General features: G+C 35.6%; 1 protein-coding gene across 5 annotated transcripts in view; it reads right to left on the bottom strand.

Annotated features, from left to right (window-relative positions):
• The window catches only part of LOC150109487 (dnaJ homolog subfamily C member 7-like), a 160,115-nt gene that overhangs the window by 62,245 nt on the left and 73,803 nt on the right, over positions 1-24,067 (bottom strand). For all 5 annotated transcript variants that reach the window (XM_090413259.1, XM_090413260.1, XM_090413281.1 and 2 more), the window contains 2 exons: positions 21,457-21,575; positions 13,569-13,722 (listed from right to left, as the gene is read on the bottom strand). In XM_090413259.1, coding sequence (XP_090269385.1) covers positions 13,569-13,722; positions 21,457-21,575 — 273 coding nt within the window. The remainder of the gene's footprint in view (positions 1-13,568; positions 13,723-21,456; positions 21,576-24,067) is intronic.

Here is a 24,067-nt window from a genome sequence, read left to right as displayed (position 1 = left end):
CTGGACTACTGTTCTCAGATTTAGCCTCCTAGATTTTGTGGGCGGCTAGAGAGAAGTTGGAGGTCAGTAATCTAGATCTATCAGGATAGATGAAATACTTGTGGAAGTGGAATGCACAATTTGGTTGATACATGGAAAGAGAAGGAATATGATTAAAATAATAAGTTATTAAATTTTATAGGATAAATGTGGGAAAAAATTTCATATGTGGTAGGTATGAAGAAAACAAGGGTTCATCCTAGGAAACAGTAAGAATGTGGTTAGCAAGATTAGAACTTTTTTTTCCTTGCTAGGAGAGTGGTGAATGAGTGGAATGGGTGGATAAAAAGAATTGAGAATGCTCAGTTAGTGAATGGCTTTAAGCAGAGGGATGATAGGCACTATGTGGATGGTGTGGGGCCTCCTGTATGAGCCGCAGGATGTCAAAGAGATGCCTGAATAATAATTTTGATTCATTTTGAGATTTTATCAGCCAAAAGACAAAAATACTGTGTGATCGGTGATTTAACTCAATAGCTCAAATTATCATTCGTTATATACACATACTGGCCACTGAATTAGAAAGTTTTATTTAATACAGTGGTTTTTTCATATTTGGTATGCAATAGCCAATACCATTCCCTTTCAATTCCCTGCACATAGTTCAGTGAGATATGGGGTGGGAACAGTCTTTATTAAATGCTTCGGTCAATTGCTGCACAAAGGAAATTTTGTTGTCCATACAAGGTTTCTCGGATGATGGTGATCTCGTTCCTGACAGAGTATCTTAGGACTGTAGTTACGCCTCTTAGACAAGCAGTGGGTTATTTTTCCACCGATTAAACACCTTGGACATAGATGGTGAACCTATGGCATGCATGCCAGAGGTGGCACGTCCGAGAATTTTGCTGACACACCAACGATTTACAGGTGCTATCCTTTTATATGCTTATAAATAATTTAACTTTTTTTTTAGTTATTACAATACGTACAATAAGTTAAATTTTGTTTTACACGAGAGAGCAGCTATGAAGACATGCATAATATGATTGGTGCAGTATTAACAAAAGATCATGCAACCCAAAGACAAAGGCAACCAACAAGTGTCGAGTTGAAATGCTAATTCTCTTCAACCGAATTCCATAACATCTGAAACTGTCGTAACAACATTCACTATATATTTCTTAGTTTTAACACATTCATGATGGGGTATTATTTATCGTTCCGACGGAACTTCTCATTACCAGCAGGCTCAACTCACACAAAGTTTCAACCCTTGGTTGAATTTTATTCCTGCTTGTTTGCATTTGAGCTGGCAGGCGAACTCACACACGCATTATATGTACAGTGACCATATCTTTTTGGAGAAAATAAAGGACAAATCAGAAATTGTTTCATAATAAATAAAAAAAAACAGGTCGCATTTATTTGTTTCACTAAAACTGAAAAGCTTTATAATGTTTATTGTAAAATATAAGCATATACATAGCATTTTAAACAATCATATTATTACTTAAAAAATTTTAATTTTGATACTTTCACAAGAATGAACTTTTTTAATAAATCAGGTTTGTGTTTTAAAAATTCATAAAATTGTATACAATTCATGTCAAAGTTCCATTTGGTATAAATTCATGCTTTGAATGTTTCGATTTTTAATTGGGTTTTTTCACTGGTCCACATATTGTTCACTAATAAAAATACTTGTTCAGTGGAGGCATTAGATCCAGGGAGACATAAGCCAAAGTCAACGATTTTTAAAATGTTTTTAAAAGATACATGTTTATCTGCAAAATATTTAAAATTTTCAACCCATCTATGTCGGCAGGACACGTCATTTTGTCGTCATTCTTCAATCTTTTCACTGGTGACATAACTTTCAAATACACAAAACTTCATCAAATAGTTTGCCTTCATTTATATTTACGTTCCAGGGACTGGAAATGAACAAAACACTTTCCTTGATCTTCACCCGCATAGGGATTTCTTGTAGTAGGACCCATTCAAATACTTTCATTTCCACGAAACAGCTGTCCCAGTTATTTAAATAATCAATGCAGGTTTGGTAAAATTTATGAATTGCATCTTTAAATATGTTGGCATCAATATTCAATTTAATATTTCAATTCACAAAATAAAGGACAAAATGACCATTTTAGAAGAAAAATAAATCTAAAGGACAGAGCAGTGAAATAAAGGACTGTCCTCTTAAATAAAGGACGTATGGTCGCCGTAATTATATGGCATGTTTCAATTCATGGTAAAATTTTATTTGAAGTTAGCCTTTGTGATCTGTCATAATGACATCGAGAATTTCAAATGCAATAAAACAAACACTTATTTCATGTAATTGCATTTGAAAAATTGGACAATACTTTTTAGTTAGATACTGTGTTTCAGTGCAACATATGGTTTTGCTCGAGTCTATACAGCATAGTTTCTGTGGGAGGGTCACAATAATAGTGTAATTAGAGATAGCTGGAATTAAAACGGTGCTAATTAATGAATCGCACTATTTGTTGAGAAATTTATTACACAGACTGCAAAAACCTCTGTACCTTATTCAGGGATACAATAAAACTACTTGTTTTTCCTTGCATCTGCAACATAATGTCTGTTGGGGAGGGCGTGTTGTTACCGCTTGGAGGGAGTCACTATCGTCTCAACGTGAAATGTTTAAACATTTTTCGTGTGCGAGGTATTATGCAAAATTTTTTCCTTTTTTTGTAAAGTAAAATCAGGGGTGCGAGTTATAAGCGAGGACAAGTTATATTCGAGTAATACGGTAAGCATATCGCCGACAAGTTGACATCCTTCTACTGTTTCCCCTGCCCAGCTGACTTCTATGGTGAGTTACAATGCATAAAATTTTTCTCACTACCGTTTTTTTTTTTTTCAAACCAACATCATTAAAATCAATTTAATAATACAATAATAAATTCTACACTGAATAATAATATAAATAGAATAAAATTATTTATAAAACTGTAAATAATTATTTATTATTTATTATATAATAATATAAATTAATTAATTAATTTTCTATTAATTTTTCCCCTACTAAAAACTGCCTGGCACATCAGCAACTTGATTTGTAAATTTTTGGCACGCGCTGGCACATCAGCAACTAGATATGTAAACTTTTGGCACACGCACATAAAAAGGTTCGCCACCACTGACTTAGGATATCTCACCTTTTGAGAAAGCAGTCAGCTCTGTTGTTTCAAAATCAAGGCTCCAACCAGACAGATACCAACAATAAGCCCTTTATCAAACTCTGAAAGATCCATTATTTTTCCCATTGTGATCAACACTTATTGATGATTACTGACCAGCAGTATTCTTAAATAGTTGCCTAAAACATATGGTGATGCACATGACCAAGTATTTTGCATATATGTTACATAAGTGATGTTTATGTACATCTGCATAAAGATGTCTAATTCAGTTTTAGTGACCAGTATGTGTAAGAAACAAAGAGATATCGCTGAAAAGTCAGCATGGGGTTATTCAGCTGCTGAAATTTATTATTAAATAGTCATCTCCATGGAGTCCATAGACTCATCAGGGCTCTAAACATTTCACCAAGCAGTAACCAACATTTACACATTATTTACACTTCACTTTAAATGGATTCACTGACAAAGTACTCATAAATGACTCAGAATTAAGAGATCTTAATCAGTTTCCTGTCTCTTAAAATGAAAAGTTACAAAAGTAGTTTAAGAATATTGTACGGATTACTGTTTCTTGTTCTTCACTGATGGCTGTAATGTTTGCAATGTAATTCTATTTAGGGAGAATTATGGTTTTTTAGACAGGTCAAAATGAGTCAAAGTAGTAGCCTTTCTCATAATGTTTTTTGCGTTATGGGATATTAAGACGAATGATGTGAAGGCAACAGTCTTCTTTATATACAAAGGGCTAATCATGAAGTTACTTTGTGCTTACTTATGTTTAGGTATAGGATTAAAATTAGAATATAATTTCTTATCAAGTTTCTGTAAGAATATACTTTAGTTACTATTATAATAACGGAATTAACTCATTATTTCTTTATTAGTAGAATTTTCGCCTGAGTATCACAGGCATCATCAGTACAAGTACAAAGGCTAATTAAACAATAACTGATATATTCACAAAGCGCCACCTAAGTAGCTAAGGTTAAATTTCCTAAATTTATTTCAAAAAAAATAAATAAATAAATAAATAAAATTTATATATATATGTATACAATTACAAAAGTTAGGAAAGATTTGCTGATTTATAGAGATGGTCTATGTCTTTCCCCCTTGTGGGAGATAGTCATAGACTATTGGATCTGTTTAAGTTAGGGGAGTGGAGTAACGTTTCACATGTTTCTTTGTAAAGCAGTTCCATGAGGAACTGACTTTTGTGAATATTGATGGCATGCTCTGTAAGTCCAGACTGTTCAGGTTCAAGGTACTGAATATACGACTTATGTTCATCTAACCGGATCAGAGCAGATCTTCCTGTTTGTCCGAAATATGATAACCCACAAGAGCAGAGAATCTGATAGACACCTGGATAGCTGAGATGTGGGAGCTTGTCCTTTGGAGACATTAGGAATGTAGAGATTTTTCTGATGGGTCAAAAGGCAACACAAATATTTAGTGGTTTTAACGCTTTAGCTATGCTTTCGCTAACGCCTTGCACATAGGGGATAGGTACTCCTTTCTTTTAGGGTTACACAGTGATCAGCATTCATTTTAAAATTTTATGGAATTTACAACCGTGTTAAAAAACTTTTTTTATTATCCCGACGTTTCGATCTTCACATCAAGATCATCATCTGGAGCATACATAAGCTGAGTTACATCATTAACTGTAAGCTAGAGAAACGATGATTTGATCACATGTTATTCTACTGGCGTGACCTCTGGTGAAAAAATAAAATAAAATAAAAATAAAATAAAATAAAAAATAAATTTTTACATCAAGCTAAATTCTATTTTTACGACAGGAATAAACATTATTTTAGATGGTTTTCTTTCAGAAACAATTGGTGTCCTATTTTTAGTATTACAATTCTTATTTTTGATTTACAATACTGCATTTTTTACAGTCCTGTTTATAGTTGTTCTTGGTGAGGAAGGTCGAATATATACCTTCCAAATGTTTGGGATTTTTAAACCATCATTGTTGTTCAGCTTGGGATGGTTGCTGATAATCTCACAGGCTTCCTTGAATTTCCGTTCATACCATGTTCTAGTGTGATGTAGACAGCTGGTGGTTTTCCACTCAACTATTACTATTATTACGGGCAACTCCAGGGAGTCATTGGACTCATCGAGGGAGGCCCCAAATCATATTCATCACAACTATTTGACATTCATACAGTATCTATCATACCTCGCCTTAAACTCATTCACTGTCACCGCATCCACCACAGACTCAGGGAGCGCATTCCACTCATTCACTACTCTAAAAGTAAAGAACCCAAATCTAACACCTTTACTAACCACACTTTTGCCCAGTTTCCATGGATGTCCCCTAGTCCTCCCACAGCCAGCCCTGTTCTCAAAAATATCTTCTGAATTAATTTTATAGAAACCCTTCAGTAATTTGAATGTCTCAATCATATCTCCCCTCCTCCGCCTATCAACCAATTTTTGCAACCCACAAATCCTCAACCTGTTCTCATACGGTTCATTCCACAGACCTGCTATCATCTTGGTCACTCGCCTCTGGATCCTCTCCACCTCCTCCCCATCAAGAAGAAACCTAGGTGACCAAATCTGAGCACAGTAGTCTAGATGGGGTCTTATCAAGGCTCGATAGAGAGGAACAATAACCTGCTTGTCTCTGCTTGTCAACGTATTCTTCAGCAACCAAGTGATTTGATGAGCTGTTTTGGTCACTTTTGCAATGTGTCCCCTAAATTTCAATTCCTTATCTACCAACACTCCTAAATCTCGTGCCTCATCAATTTCCTGGAGCACGGTTCCACCAATACAGTAAACTGCCGCCAATCTTTTCACCCCAAAATGCATAACCTTACATTTTGCCACATTAAACTGACATCCATTCTCCTTAGCCCAGACCTCCAATCTATCCAAATCATCCTGCAAAATTTTGACGTCATCTGCATTCACTATTGCCCTACCCAACTTCGCATCATCCGCAAACAAATGAACTGTTCCTCTCAGATCATTTCCTATATCATTTATGAACAAATTAAACAGCAGTGGTCCAAGAACAGATCCCTGTGGCACACCACTAGTCACAGGCCGTCTTGTGGACTCTACTCCCGAGTAAACCACTCTCTGATATCTCTCCGCCAACCACCCTCCTATCCATCTCACCAACCCTATGTCCATTCCCATATGCTGCAATTTACTGATTAGAATTCCATGTGGAATCCTGTCAAAGGCCTTGGCAAGGTCCAGTAGAATCACCGTAAACCCATTACCCTTATCCAGTTCAGCCGTCACTGTGTTATAATACGTGAGCAAGTTACTGAGGCATGACCTACCCTTCACGAAACCATGCTGTCCCCGATACAGTATCCCATTTTCTTCTATCCAATCTTGTATTTTCCTCTTGACTATTTTCTCTAAGACCTTGACAATGATTCCTGATATGCTAATCGGTCGGTAATTTACTACAGCAGTCTTGGAACCACCTTTATACAGTGGAACTATTTTCCCCTCTTTCCACCCGCTCGGGACTAACCCAGACCCGAGACTCAAATTAAACAAAATGGTCAAGGGTACTGACAATTCTTTAGCTGCTTCTCGTACAACACGAGCTGGTATACCATCCAATCCCAGAGATGTATTGACATTGAGGTTATGCAATAGACTACTCACCTCCACTTCATTAACCACAATTCCCGTATAATCTACTGGTTTATTCATTTCTGCAATGTCACCACCTGGATGATATACTTTTGCAAAGTGCTCACTCAGTAACTCAACTATCTCAACTGATTCAGTTACCTCCCTACCATCGGCATTCTTTAAAATCAATCTGCCATGTACATTTTTCCTTTTACTTGCTACATATCTAAAAAACTGTTTAGGATTCTCTTTAGCCTGCATGGCCAATGTTCTTTCGTAATCCTTTTTTGCTTTTCTTACCACACTCGTCACCCTTCTGGCCTGCGCTTTATACCGTTCATGTGCCTGCCGGTCACCCTTCTCCTTAAATTCCCTCCATAGTTGTTTCTTTTTTTGCAACTCAAGCTTAATGGTGTTATTCATCCATTTAACCCCTAATTGATTTATTATTCGGACTCTAGGTATACAGTCAGCCATTGCTTCATGCAAGCACTTCTTAACTACCTCCCATTGCACTATCAACTAGTCCTTGCAGTTGTACATGCCATGGCACTGAACCAATCAAACTCCTAAGCTTGTCATACTTTCCAGCCCGATAATTCCACATGTACCCTGTCTTAATTGAAAATTCTACACCTTTAGCCACCTCCCAAGTTAAGACCCTATGATCACTCTCACCGATTGGTGGCAATGTGGTCATATTTGTTACAGCCAAATCCTCAGATGTAATTACTAGGTCAAGCACTCTCTGACCCCTAGTATTTTCCATTACATGCTGTCGCAGATAGTTATCCCTTAATAACCGCATAAAATCCAGTTCCTTCCTCCCGTGTGTCCTCTCCTCACTCCAATCGATGCGACCATAGTTGAAATCTCCCATAATAATCACCCTCCTTCCACCCATTTCTTCTATTTGCTTGTGCATACTGTCACCACCATCTTTTCCATCACCTGGTCTATAGCAGCACCCAATTGTATATTTAGTTCTGCTAGCCACAATCTCACACCAAATGGCCTCAAATGTGCTCTTTTCTCTATCCTGCAATTCAACTTCTATTCTCCTTGGCTGGAGCTCATCAGCTATCATCAACAATACTCCTCCCCCCATTTTATTCTCTCTGTCATTCCTGAACACACTATACCCATCACATTCAATCCCACTAGTTATATCATCTACAGTCAGCCATGTTTCACTAATACCTATAACCTGTGGTCTGGAAGTGCCAACCATGGCCAAAAACTCTTCCTTCTTGTTCCTAATACTCCTAGTATTAGTGTACATGAATTTAAGACCCCCATTAGCCCCAACCATACCTTGACTGTGTAAGGTATTCATGGCATGATCAAAAAGGCCAGCTTCACCATAATTATTATATTTAATGTGTCGTTTATGTTCTTTTTGTCTAATAGGAATAGTGTGTCCTGTTTCTCCTATATATGGTATGTTGCAAGTACAATAAATCTGGTATACTCCAGGGTGAGCTAGTGGAGGGAATGGGTCTTTGGATGAGTTGAGTAAGTTTTTTTAATTTTGCAGGAGGTTTAAAGGTGGCTTTGAGGTTGTACTTTTGTAGTACTCTGTTTATTTTGTCTGATATTCCTTTAATGTAGGGAATGGTTATAGTTTTACTGTAGTCTGGTTTGTCTTTGTTTTTTATTGTGGTTTTGTAGAGAATTTTGTTTATAGTATTTTGGCTGTATCCGTTTTTTTGTAGGTTATTACTGATAATTTTAAACTCGTCTTTCAGTTCCTTTTCACTAGAACAAATCGTCTGAGCTCTGCTTTTTTAGCGTGTTGATGACACCTAGTTTTTGTGTTGGGTGGTGGTATGAGTTTATGTATATATATTGTCCCGTATGTGTCGGTTTTCGGTAAACATTGAAGGAAAGATTGCCCAAGGGAAGACGTGTGACAAGTGTATCTAGAAATGGAAGTGTGTTGTGTTTTTCAATTTCAATTGTAAACTGTATGCGTTTGTGCTGTTTGTTTAGGTGGCTAAGGAATGTGTCTAATGTCTGGCAGCCATGGGACCAGATCGCGAAAACATCGTCAATGTATCTAAGCCAGCCTTTGGGTTTTAGAGGGGAGGAATCTAGGGCAAGTTGCTCAAAATGTTCCATGTAAAAGTTAGCAATGAGGGGGGGGGGGGATAATGGCAAGCCCATGGCTGTGCCTTCTTTTTGTAAGTAGAAGGCGTTTTGCCATACAAAGTAACCCAACCGTAATACATGTGCAAAAAGCGCCGTGATATCTGGAGGGAATTTGTTCTGTAGGAGAAGGATTGGGACATTTGTAAAGAGGGCAGAGATGTCAAAACTGACTAATAAATCATCTTTTTCTAATGTAATGTCTTTGATGATGTTTATGAAGTGTTGTGTGTTTTTGATATAGGAAGGGGAATGACCTACCAACTCCTTGAGTGCTGCCGCTAATTTTTTGGCTAAGTGATACATCGGGCTATCAATTCCTTCAACGATAGGTCTTAGTGGGGTGTTTTCTTTGTGAATTTTTGGTAGCCCATAAATTCTAGGGGAGTGCGCGTGATGAGGGAACAGTTTTTTGACTGTATCTTCGGGCCATATGGTAATTGATTTAAGTAGTTTCTCTGTTTTGTTTTTTGTTCTGTTAGTTGGGTTGTAGTTAACTAGACCAGCAGATTCATTTTTTCTATATAAGTGGTACAGTTTAAAATGACAGTGGCATTTCCTTTATTGGCTCTGGTTATTACTATGTTCGGATTTGTTTTAAGTGATTTTATCGCTGTTAATTCGTGTTTAGTTATGTTGCTTGTTATTGTTTTGTTATGGTTTAAAATGTTCACAGTTTCTATACGTATTTTGTCTGCTATGTTATTAAGTACGAATCTTAGGCCTCTTTCTATATTATAAATAACTTCAAGTTTGTCTTTCGTTTTTGGGGTTAGGTAGTTTGTACGTTGTTTCTTCTGTATTTGAAGAGGATGCTGAAGCATGACTACTTAAAGCTCTTTTTATGAAGGAATTCTTATAACCATATTGTAATTCTTTTTGTAATAGTTCTGAAGAAGAAGAAAAGGAGTGAGCTCTATGAACCAGTGTTTTTATAGTACCTGCCTTTTGACTGGGATAGTGATGTGATTCAGCATGGATGTACTGGCCTGTATGAGTTTCCTTCCTATAATACTGTGAATTGTAGGTTGCCATCTGGTTGGCGAAGAATTAAGAGGTTTAGGCTAACTGCTTATTTACTTCTACTTCTAGGGTGAACTGGATCCTTGGATGAAGTGCATTTATTTTTGAGAGGAAGTGTCCTTCCATATGGCAAAAATGTCGTCCACATATCTGAAGGTCTGGGTGAAACGGTGTCAAAGATACATTGTTTGAAGTGCTCCATGAAGTAGTTGGCAATAGCAGGAGATATTGGATTACCCATTGTTGTTCCTTTGATTTGTTGGTACAACTGGTTTTTGAAGGAAAAATAACCACACTTTATTACAAATTCAAATAATTTGACTATGCCTAGAGGAAATTCTTGGTGAGGTAATTCAATGCTGTCTGCTAACGGAACATTCATAAATAGAGAAACAACATCTAGACTAATCATAATCTCCAAATTGTCTAGATGCAGATCGGAAATTTTATTTCTGAAATCCAAAAAATTTTTGATACACATAGCAGTTCTTCTAGTTGAAGAAATGAGTAAATTTACAGAAATTTTGAAATTTTGTAAGTGGGACAACCTATACAGTCTACAACATGTCTTAATGGAATTCCTGGCTTATGTACTTTTGGAAGACCATGTAATCTAGGTGGGCATTCGAAGGAGATTTTTGGTGTTTTCTTTTTTATCTTCATCCCATATTGATATATTATCTATAAGAGCATTAAATTTTTTTATTTGACTACCAGTAAGATCTGAAGTGAGGGGCCTATAAGTTGAATAGTCGTGGAGTAACAGTAACATTTTTTCTCTCGTATTCTCTTCTGTCTTGAATGACTACAGTCTTCCTTTTGTCAGCTTTCGTAATAATTAGGTTCTTGTTATTCTTCAATGATTTCAGTACTTTTTTGTTCAGTGCACGATAGGTTCAGCCTCCTTGGCCGAACCTATCGTACCGAACACATTAATAACTACTCTATCTGTATCACAGACAATGTTACTAGATTTGGGATGGCTCACCAGTGAATCAAACTTGTGTTTTAATCTATTATGGGAAGTATTAAAAACCTTTTGCTATGACGTCGATGATATGCGTAAAATGTTGTTAAAATATTTAGCCTCTAATACTGGTTCTATAGCGTTCTTGATATCTGCTATTTCTTTATTCAAGGGATTTCTTTGCTTCTTGTAGCTGATAATTTAACAATGACCCACTGGCCTTTAAATAAATCTGATGGGCTCTTTGAGACCTAAAAACTTCTTTTAGTTTATAGCAGGTAGGAATAACCTGAGCCATCTTACAGCGCTTTAGGAATATTATTCTGTTTATTATTCTATTATTCTGTATATTATTACTAATAATCTGTATATTATTCTAAAAATGAATGCACTTCATCCAAGGATCCAGTTCACCCTAGAAGTAAATAAGCAGTTAGCCTTTCTAGATCTCTTAATTCTTCACCAACCAGGTGGTAACCTACAATTCACAGTATTATAGGAAGGAAACTCATACAGGCCAGTACATCCATGCTGAATCACATCACCATCCCAGTCAAAAGGCAGGTACTATAAAAAACACTGGTTTATAGAGTCCACTCCTTTTCTTTTTCAGAACTATTACAATAAGAATTACAATATATTAATTCCTCCTTCATATGCAATGGTTATAAGAATTCCTTCATAAAAAGAGCTTTAAGTGATCGTGCTTCAGCATCCTCTTCAAATACAGAAGAAACAACACATATACCTATCCCCTATGTGCAAGGCATTAGCGAAAGCATAACTAAAGTGTTAAAACCACTAAATATTTGTGTTGCCTTTTGACCCATCAGAAAAATCTCTACATTCCTCACGTCTCCAAAGGACAAGCTCCCACATCTCAGCTATCCAGGTGTCTATCAGATTCTCTGCTCTTGTGGGTTATCATATTTCGGACAAACAGGAAGATCTGCTCTGATTTGGTTAGAAGAACACAAGTTGCATATTCAGTACCCTTGAACCTGAACAGTCTAGACTTGCAAAGCATGCCATTAACACTAAACATAGAGTTCAGTGAAACAAGAAAAAAGTCATTCTTAAAAGTCGGTTCCTCATGGAACGACTTTACAAAGAAACATGTGAAATGTTACTTCACTCCCCTAACCTAAACAGATCCGATAGTCTACATCTTTCCCCCTTGTGGGGGATAGTACTCTATAAAACAGCAAATCTTTCCTAATTTTGTAATTGTATGCACATATATATACATTTTATTTATTTAGGTTTTTTTTTTTTTTTTTTTAAATAAATGTAGGAAATTTAACTTTAGCAACTTAGGTGGTGTTTTGTGAATATATCAGTTATTGTTTAATTAGCCTTTGTATTTGTACTGATGATGCCTGTGACTCAGGCAAAAATTCTACTAATAAAGAATATTTTACATGAGTTAATTCCATTATTATAATAGTAAGTAATATGTCTACTCAAGGTATTTCCTTACTGAAACTTATAAGAATATAATTTCTTATCTTATCACCTTCCAATTGTAACCAAGCAGAAAATACTTTCCATTCATTTCTCTTCCATTTACATCACAAATAAGGTAAGTGAGAAATTGATGAATGAGGAGGTGAGGCAAGCATCTAAAATAATGAGAAGGCATTATGCAGTCAACACAAGATGAGTGGTAATAACCAGTTGCAAGAGGAGTACAAAGAGAAGGCAAAGAAGAGGTGGCTCACTTGGTCAGAGCAGCCAAAGTGTATCCACTAAATAGATTTAACAAACCAACCTAATCTAAATAAATATAGCTGTGTTCAACTTTCCAAGATTTGGAAACTAATTCTTGGGCCTCCTGCTCAACAGCTAAAGCTAGCTAACAGCAGCCATAGAGGGTGCTCAACCCCCCATTGGACCTTAGGCTTAAAATAGTTTAATTTCCTCCATTTACTGTGTGTGTTATTACAATTTTAATACTGTATTCCTGAAGGCATTTCTGTGACAGATTAAATACCATAATGATTAACTCTGTTGTTTGATTTATTTCTCTGTGCTATATTCGTTCCATTAACTTTAATTATGAGTGTAAACCAGCACATAAGTCTAAATCCTCATTCAATAATAATAATATATTTGAATTTTTTTTTTTTTTACTCTATACAATGCAAGCCAATATGGCTCTCATTTTGATATTTTAGCATGTTCTGAGTTGCATATAGCTCCAGAACTTCTAATTCTCTACTCTTGTTCAAGATACTGATGGGGAAAAAAAAAACAGTCTGTTCTCAAATTTTCTACATAAGTTAAAATGAAATACCAATTAATTGTACCTCTTCATATACTTTTTATTTTGTTGCAGTTAATTTAAATTCCTTATCAACTAATTATCAAAGAAGGATAATTAATATTTAAAAGCATCTAAACTAGTTCATTTTTTAAAAACTTACAATATCTTTGGAAGGAGCTCACTTTACATGAACCATACATACATTGTCAATAAATTCATTCAAAATATTATTTGAAGACTGTTTCAAAAGCTGTGTGCTATATTAGTCTACAAACATTTTAATCAATTTTTTGTATTTGATAATGAGAAACATTTCTAATAAGTAATCTTTGATAGTTATAAGAAATATCCCACTAAATATTAAGAGAAAATTAAAACTTACCCTGTAAATTTCCTGAGCTTTGGAATGATCAGGAGCCAATCGCAGAACTTGCTGCAAGTGGACAAATGATTTCTCCACATTGTCCTGATAATAAAGACAAACACCTCTCACATACATAGCATCCACATTTATTGCATCCACATGGAGAATATCACTTAATGAAAGGAATAAAGAAAGGAATATTACTAATTTTCTGTTGCAAGTTACATAATTTATTAAATATATTCTTTCTGTTCCCATTTAATTACTAGAAATACTGTATTCAAGGACATGAATACAAAATTGTGTTTTCTTTCTTTCTACAGGTGTGATGAAAAACAAGCCTGAGAGTATTTTTTTAATTCTGTTTATGGTTATTTAGTAACTGATACCATACATCAAGTGATTTAGTGAGTGATACTGTATGTCAAGTTTGTAAAAAAGAAAAGAAAAAGAGAGAGATCTAGAAAGCACGGAGGGGTAGACACCACAGTCATTTATTTGCAGATATTTTTGTGCAGGTCAAACATTATTATTATTATCAACACCCAACCTCCATGGAGTCAGAGACTCATCGTGGGAAGTACTCACTATTGCACACAATGCTCATCCAACTGCATCTTAAACTGATTCAATGTGTCCACATACACAACACACTCAGGCAATGCATTCCACTCACTAACCACCCTCCATGCAAAGAACATGCTTCTCACTCCTTTGCTCACACCCTCCTTATACAGTTTCCAGCAATGGCCTCTAGTTCTACTTCCCTCTCTAATTCTATGAAAAATCTCTTCCATGTCTACCTGATAACAACCCCTGACCAGTTTATATGTCTCAATCATATCCCTCCTCTTCCTCCTATTCACGAGGTTCTGCAACTTACATTCTCTCAATCTGTCTGCATACTCCACATTCCAAAGACCACTGACTACCTTTGTGAATCTTCTCTGTACCCTTTTCAACATATACTCATCACCATGAAAACCCGGCGACCAAATCTGTGCACAATAATCCATATGAGGCCTGATCAAGGCCTTATACAATGGAATCATAACCTCTCTATTTCTGCATGTCAGGGTTCTCTGCAACACTGCCATTATTCAATGTGATGTCTTCACAACTTGTGCAACGTGGCCTCTGAATTTCAGGTCCTTGTCCATCACTCCTAGATCTCTCATCTCCTCCACTTCTGTTAAAGTTTCCCCACCAAGTGTATACTTGGCGTCCCATCATTGCTTACCAAATCTCAAAACCTTACACTTGGCAACATTGAACTGACAATTACACTTACCTACCCATTCATGCAATCTATTCAAGTCCTCTTGTAAGGCATTAACATCAGCCTGACTGTGCATTGCTCTCCCCAGTTTTGCATCATCTGCAAACAGCTAGATATCACTAGTTAAACCCAACCCAATATCATTAACATACAAATTGAACAACAATGGCCCCAAAATTGACCCCTGTGGAACACCACTGGTGACCTTTCTCTTTTGAGATACTGTACCCCCATATACAACTTTCTGATACCTATCTGACAGCCAGTCACTGATCCAATTGTCTGTTATCCAATCCCATCTCTTTCAATTTATTTAAGAGCTTGTCATGTGGCAGTCTATCAAAAGCATTTGCAAAATCCAAGTACAACACGGTATATGCATCTCCTCTGTCCAAGGTATTTGTCACCTTGTTATAGTACATAAGTAAGTTAGTGAAACATGATCTCCCCTTAACAAACCCATGCTGATAACCACAGAGAATACCGCTGTTATCAACCCATTTCTGTATCCTACTTCTCACCAATCTTGCTCATCTCAAGATGTTTTCATTTTGTAGTTGCCAAAGAACTTGTATGTTTAAGGGGTGGTTGGTAGGTTGGTTGTTTTGAATTTTTTTCTTTTTTTAATAGAAATCACACCCATGGAAAGTTGCAAATCTATAGCACTTTTTTAGTACTGTAGGTGAGCTATGGGCTAGAAACAAAGACTGCTCTAGAGACCAAACATTATTTTTAAGCTGTTTCAGGCCTACAAATAAGTAGGTAGTGATCTCACCCTCTCAATGAAGACATTTAAAAAATATCAATATAACACTAGAATTTAAATTCTTCTCAAGCAATTCAGATTACCTTGAGGGACCTGTTTCATTCAGGATTTCTCCATGAGTTCATGTCACAAAGATGCCTCCAATGATCTCAATCTTGAGCCTCTCTCTTCCATGTTATACCCATAAATTTCACTACTGGGGCTTTCCATCTTGTAGGTGGTTTTTCTGGTTTTCTCAGTTGCCAATTAAATATTCTATATGTCCATCTGTTATCCCAGATTACATCTGATCTCTCTCTCTCTCTCTTAGTTCCATATTTGTAACATGTTCCATGTGGTAAGATGTAACTGCAGTATGATGTGCCCTCTATGTCTGGGGCACATCATAAAAAAATAACTAGGTCGTTAAAAAAGTACAACCTCTACACAGCTTTTAAGCCCCACTGGAAACTTGCTGCCCTTATCCGTTCTACCAAAGATCAGCTCCCTCCTCTCCTGCAAGTTGGCTTACTTCAGACAGACAGGTAGATCAGCCACAATCCATTTAGAGGAACACAAATCTTACATCTGCAATCATGATTATGGTCAATCTGGCCTTGCAGACCATGTATTGGATACAACTCACAGGATCTCCTGGCCATGCTCTGCCATTGTAAATTTAAAAAGGAAAGCCTGTTTTTGGAATCTGCAGTGGCACTCTGAAACCAATCTAATTTAAAAGTGAAACTTCAGGAAGTGTTATTTATACTTCCTGAAGATGTCTCATTGACTCAGATGAAATACTGGAAGGATTAAAATTAGTTTTTAATCCTTTCCTAGTGCTGTTAATATTCTATTAAACTTCCAACATGATGTCCTCCCAGCACTTAAGCCTTAACATACAGATAAATATAGAGACATGTGGATGACATAATAAAAAAGTAATAAAAACTAGCAATGGAATGGCACTTTCATAAGGAAAAATAATATTCATTATTTGCAGAATTTTTTTGATAGGATTCCTAGCTGTTGTCAATGCATACAGATGGCAAGAGGTAAACAAAACAGAACAACACTTAAAATGTAAGCACATGTAACAATATATGATATTAACTGCCAGAGAATAGCTTCATCTACAACTATTAAAATTCAAAGAATAAATAAATAATAATTATGAAACACAGGAATGAGAAGTGTTAGGATGGGAAGTCATAGGACGACCTCCCAAAATTATGAAAGTTTAAGACAGTCATTCTTGTTGAGGCTCGGGGTATGGATGTGCACTTCACAACTTTTTTTGTAGAATCTTTTAACTAAAAAAAATAACTTCTGTGTAAAATTTTAGTTTTATTCCAGTGAATTCTATGTCTAGTGGATAAGGTATGGCTTGCTAAATCTTGATGTTCTTCCATACAAATCCAAACTGAATGGCCAGTCTGCCCATAATAACAAAGGCCTCATGACCATGGAATTTTATAAACTCCAGGATGAGGTGGATATTTATCTTTTGGAAAATCTTGGAAGTAAGTTAATTTTTGACAAGGATGATGGGCTGATTCAAAACAAATTTTACAGCCAAGTAGAAGGAACGGCCATGGGAAGTCCTCTCTCTCTCCTGCTTTAGCCAACTTTTATTTATAACATCTAGAAAAAGTCCTATTCTCATCTATTTTCCCTCAACCATCCTTTTGGGTAAGATATATAGATGACATCTTTACTGTATGGCTGCACAACAAAGACTCACCTTCTTTTTTAAACAGCATCAATTCCTTACATCATCGTATAAAGTTTACTATGGAAATGGAAGAAAACAACCAATTATCTTTTTTAGACATTCTCCTCATCTGGTCACCTTCAAATACTCTTACAACTACAGTTTACAGGAAACCAACGTTCACAGGTCGTTATATTCTTAAAGAATCAGCCCATCATCCTTGTCAAAAAACAGGAATCATAAAATGTCTAATCAGAAGAGTCAAAACTAATTGTTCTACTTCTAATTTTCTACAGAAAGAACTTTCTACTATCCAACAACACATGAAACTCAATAGCTTTTCCGAAAAGAGTACTCAACATCTTCTCAATTCTTATAATCCACCACAAAACAACGAAGATTCAATACGTCGAGTTCCAATTCCTTACATCTCCGGGATTTCAGAACCTATCGCAAGAATTCTGAAGAAATATGAGTTAACAGCTATGTATTCACCTATTAACAAATTATCTTCCCATTTTCCTTCTCCTAAAGACAAACACTCAACTATATCTCTTCCTGGAGTTTATCAAATTCCCTGCAACTGTGATCTCTCCTATTTTGGAAAAAATGGATGTTCTCTTGAAAAAAGAATCCAAGAACATCAATCCTCCATTCATCACAACAAATCTGAAAAATCTGGATTGGCTCAGCACGGGATTGAAACTAACCACAACATCCTTTGGTCAAAAACTCGCCTCTTACATAGATCCCGTTATAAATTTTAACATTTATTCAAAGAAAGCATAGAGGCCTTACTCCATCCTAACCTGAATCGGAATGACTGTATATCTATATCAAAAATCTGGGAAAGTTTAATCAGGATAACTCATTAATTCATATTAATTTTATGTTATTTAATATTATTAATTAATATCTTTATTTCAATCATGTCTACTTAAAAATATTCCCTTTAATAGTTAGTGATATAACATCATGTGGCTTGTTCTATTTTTAAATGATCTACTGTTAGTATTCCACCTTGTATTTTTTTTTAATTGTTCTTGTAGTGCCACTGAAGATGGTCTGCTATTTCCAGACCGAAATATTTGGTTAATTAAATATCTTTCTTGTGTTTACGTGCATATATTATTCAAAAAAAGTATATATAGATACTATCTGATCAAAAAGATCTGGATACTCATTCTTAGTAGTGGATATGGCCATGTACATCACAACCATGGCTCATACAGGTATAAAAGGAAGCACACGATCTTGAATCTTCATAGAAAATTTATATTAACAGTAAAATGGGCCATACTGAAGAACTCAGTGACTTGAGATGTGGTACTCTCATTGAGTACCACTTTTGGAACAACTCAGTTTGGGAAATTTTTGCCTTGCTGCAGCTACCCTAGTCAACTGTTAAATGATGTTAAATTATGTAGAGATTAGAGTAATTATTATTTGGTTCAGAATCCAACATGATCTTCCATCACATAGGATAGACTTGTAAATATTATTTAATGTAAACAACTTATTTTACAATTTAATATTCATATAACTACTTTAATTTTGTCTAATATCTAATTATTTAATCAAAGATATATGTATTAATAATGAAAAGACTGTATTAAATATTATTAAGCTATTTTAATTATTACTATGTTAATATTATAAGAACTTGTATTTGATAATTTAACTGCGCATTGATTGAAATGTTAATATTCTCTATTTATTCCTATTTGTAGAAGTTTAACGTTATGCAATAGCTCAATTTTATTATGTTTGTTTTGTTGTCATGGAGACGTATGTAAGTAAGCGAGCACGAATTTGGAACACCACGTGAGGAGAATGTTGAAAAGAGTTTTAGTCAAAGAAAATCACGAGAACAATTTAGGCAGGAAGAACGCATATATAAAGGAGGAACACTGAAAATAAAGATAGAGAGGAAACAGAGAGAGAGAGGATTGGCATTGGGTTGGAATCAGAGCATTGGGCATTCGGGAATCAGAGTGCAATATTAGAGTCGGCAAGTCACTCAAGCAGCTAATTTAAGTCTACTAGTCGAGAAGTGGTTAGCTAATAAGTTGTAGAATAACAATTATAGCAACGGAAAACAGTTGAGAGACTATTAAATAGACTAGCGATACTTGAGTTGAGATTTAATTTCAGCACCGACCTTTCAAGGACATACGGAACCTTGAAGCAAAGCACGAAGCTACTAAAGAATAGTAGAGGCTGTAAAGTTGAAGTTTACCGTTAGCTGTGTTTAGAATTATAGTGCCTAAAGAATTATTAGAATGCAGGAGGAATGAACAACTGTGCATATAAAACCTCAAGATAAGGAATTATTGTGTATTGCCTTAATTCATGAGTGATCAGTAGTACTTCATGCAAGAACGTTTGTTTATGTGTGTTGTGACCAATGATTAATTCAGTTATTGCTTAGAAGATTTATTTTAATGAGTGCTGTATACTGCTTAAAGTGTTTACAGTTATAAAAAAATGTTTGTGTGTAAGTTTATGAAGAAAGAAGATTATTGGTAAGATTATTCCAACCATTAATATTCCTTTGCAGAGAAGTGTGTCATCCTAGAATTTCCTTACAGTAACTATTATGGAAGTTAGCTAAAGTGTAAATTTAAAAGTGTTTGTTTGTGAAGAGGTATTACTGCAATTTTTGTTGTAATTGGAACTTAGAAACTGTAAAAAGACTGTATTATAGAGATAACAGATTTACCATTGTCTGAGTTTGTATGATTGAATTTATCAGAGAAGTCAAAATGTTTGTGATATCTTAATTACTGATTTGAATTTAAATGTTTGTTTTGTTAATCAAAAGATGTATTTTGCCTGAATCTCTTTTACTGCACCACTCATAAAATATTCGAACCAAAGCGGGTAAATTAAGTAAGTTAAATATTCTCGGCCAATATATATAATAACATATAAAGGAAGGGTAGTTGAGAGTTGGTTTATCTTCAATTCTTGAATTAATTCAGATATAAAGTGGCGCAGTCTTTAAACATAAATTTTCTTTATATTTGAATTAGAAATCAACTTTCTACTTATCAATTAGTTAAGAACATCATAATAGTAATCATGTCGGATCCAAAGTATAGATTGAGAAGAAGTAGGATCCAACAATGTCATTGTGAAGTGGAAATACCCAGGACAACAACAGCACAATCATAACCTGGTAGGCTGCATAAAATTAGAGCACGACTGCCGAGTGCTAAATGCATAGTATGAAAAAATTGCCTGATCCTCAGCTGAAACACATGTGCTACTGAGTTCCAAAATGCCTCTGTAAGCAATACAGCACCACAACTATCATTATGATCTGAAGAACATGGGTTTTCATTGCCATGCAACTGCACATATGCCAAGTGTCAGGTGGAATGATGTAAAGCTTGCTGCCACTGGACTCTGGAAAAACTTCTCTGGGGTGATGAATTACACTTCACTATCTGGCTGTCTGATGGATGAGTCTGGGTTTTGTGGATACTAGGAGAACATTACCTACCTGAATGTGTTGCACCAGCTGTGAAGTTTGGTGGAGAAGGCATCGTGGTCTGGGTTGTTTTTCATGGTTCGGGCAGGTCCTCTAGTATCAGAGACAGGGAATCTAACACTGCAGTCTATAATGACATTCTAGACAATTCTGTGCTTTCACATTTTTGGCAACAGTTCGGTGGGCCCCCCTCCCATTCACAAAGCAAAGTCTGTGTAGAATAGTTTAATGAGATGGGTGTTGAAGACTTGACTAGACTGCATCAGAGCCCAGATCTCAATCCCATTAAATACCTATGGGATGAATTAGAATGCTGATTGTGAGCCAGGCTGAATTACCTAACATTAGTAACTAACTTTACTAATGCCGTTCTGGAAGAATAGAAGGGAATGACCACAGCAACGTACCAAAATCTAGTGAAAAGTCTTTCCGAAAGGCAAGGGATGACCAACTCCATATTAATGTCCTTCATGTTAGTGTGAGAGCAGAATGAGTAGACATCTGGATATATTTTTGATTCAGATGTGTGTGTGTGTGTGTGTGTGTGTGTGTGTGTGTGTGTGTGTGTGTGTGTGTGTGTGTGTGTGTGTAAATACTGCTGCAGCAGAATATACTGAAATGGAGAGAACACTATGCACTTATATTTTGGTTAGATGTTAGATTCCCACTTACCTAGCAATCTCTTGGGCTTCAGAGTACTGGTGCAGCAATGTTAAACATTCAGCTTTCAATAATTTTAGCTTAATACAGGCAACAGCTAATTTCAAAGCTTGGTCCACATAAAAGAGAACCTTCAGAAGTAAATTCATATTAAATTAATAAAGAATTATTACATTAACATTCAAAACTGTATTAAAAGCAAATGTGTAAGGTGGTCATTTTATATAATACAAAGAATTCCTCTATTTTTCAAACATTTTTAAGTGAATTTGGCAAAATGCATAAATACCTGAGATTGATTCAATTTATCCATTCATCCATCTATCTGTACACAAGCAAGTCATTTCCAGACTCCGACTGAATGGATTTTACTGAAATTCAGCATTTAAAATCCTTACAACTTCATAAAAGTTTGTTGAGACAGATCAATTTGTATTTCAATGGACCATTGGCAAGCATGCCAAAAGCATATATTGCAATAACTGTTTTCTTTGAGTGAAGTATATTAAAAATTTTGGATTTAATGTGTGCACTACAATATTCCATATGTTTCACTTGTAATTTCAATTGTATAACTTTTTCACTGGCAAAATTTGTAATAATTCTACAGTGTCTAAATAGAATTTAATGAAATTGGTATTTTGGATATCTATTAAAATTTACTGAGTCATTTCAGTAAATTTCATTTTAATTTCAGTCAAACCATATGCAGAGGCAAAACAATTATATGTGACTACAATTCATAAGCGAAAAAGAGAAAGAAATTTCACAAACTGTGCTATAGCTTTTGACATTTTTTTTGTTTAAAAAAGAAGAAAACCAGTATTAGATGTCCATGTTTGAATCATGCAAATATGTCTCGTTTTGATAGTTTTGTAAAAATTATGGAAATATCAGCAGTCAAAATTTAAACTCTGAACAATGCCAAACTACAAGAGCCTTCTGACAAAAAACTGTATTTGGTCAAAGAATGAATACAAAAATAAATATTTGATCATCTTGAACAAACATTTCTGTCTTTTTAAGAAAGACAGAAAAACAAAGATTTTTCCATCTTAAGTTCAAGATTCACTGGTGAACAATTTCCACTTTCATAATCATGTTTATGTGAAAATTCTAACTATGAGCAAATAGATGAAGAAAACTGTATTATTCTACTAGCTTAAATCATACACAGATTAGAATGTAAAAATCAGATGCCTCTATAGCTGGTATATCATCCAGTTAACAAGCCTTATCACTCATATTTTCAACAAGAAACCAGGTCAAATAGTGAAACTCGTTACTAGAACAACTTCCAAATCAACAGCACTAAAGACAGGCACCATCAATGTAAAAAAAAAAAAAAAAAAAAGCATAACTGAAAAAGAGGTGAAGATAGCAGAGGAATTACAAAAATTGGCAACAGAAAGTAAAACAGAAGAGTAGGAAATGAATCTCAAACTTATAGAAAAATTTGAAAAAATTCTGGATCCTAGCTTCTCCAACAACTTAACTACAACACCTGACACATAGGCCTATAGTTTGATGCTTGAATTCTATTACCTCCTTTATGAAGTGTCACAATCTTGCCTTCCTTCCACTCCTCAGGAACTTGACCGAGTGCAAGACTCGTATTAAAAAAAATATGTCAAGGCCAGTGTCAACTCCCTGGCACATTCCTTCAAAATACGTGGTGATATATTATCAAGTCCCACAGCCTTATTTACATCTAGTTTGCTCAACTCCCCATACACCTCTTGCTCACTTACAGTCAGTCTCTCTTCCCGATCATCAACTGCTCTCGATCTCTCCATGAAGTCACATTCACAAGATTGAAAGAAAGACCTTTATGAACTGCTTATTAAGTATCTCCACCACACCTTCTGCAACAACTGTCTTTATACCATTTTCTCCAATCAATGTCATCCTTCCATAATCATTCTTCCTTTTGCTGGATACATATCGAAAGAACTACTTGGGATTCTTTTTGGCTTCATTAGCTAAGTGCTGAAAGTTTATTTTTCACTTGGTTAGAGTATAATAAATTTAGTTTAATCCTTTATCCAAGTGTGAGCAAACAAAGTTTGCGCCTGAAAGTATCTTCAGGACTGGGGTAAGGTGGTACAACACCAGGACAACTCGTTGCAAAGGTGGAGCAAGCTACCAACACTCCTGTCTCAGTATCTCCTATAATGCAAAACACATCTCCTTGCGGATATGTCTAATGTTATGCATTAAGGGAAGGACCACTACCCAGACTAATTTCGACCTTTATTGAGGTCTCTTCATAGGTAGAGATGACCTGCGAATGCTTCTGCCTGGTATCTCAGCTTGGGCCTGGCTCCCACTGAACAGACCTCAATAAAGGTCGAAACTAGTCTGGGTAGTGGCCCTTCCCTTAATGCATAACATTAGACATATCTGCAAGGAGATGTGTTTTGCATTATAGGAGATACTGAGACAGGAGTGTTGGTAGCTTGCTCCACCTTTGCAACGAGTTGTCCTGGTGTTGTACCACCTTACCCCAGTCCTGAAGATACTTTCAGACGCAAACTTTGTTTGCTCACACTTGGATAAAGGATTAAACTAAATTTATTATAGCTAAGTGCTGTTCATACCTTTCTTTAGCTACCCTCACCAA

Source organism: Typopeltis vanoorti, chromosome 2 (assembly GCF_054136105.1).
Source record: "Typopeltis vanoorti isolate ZY-2024b chromosome 2, IOZ_Tvanoo_1.0, whole genome shotgun sequence".
Lineage (NCBI taxonomy): Eukaryota > Metazoa > Arthropoda > Arachnida > Uropygi > Thelyphonidae > Typopeltis > Typopeltis vanoorti.
This window is presented reverse-complemented; position numbering and strand designations above follow the sequence as displayed.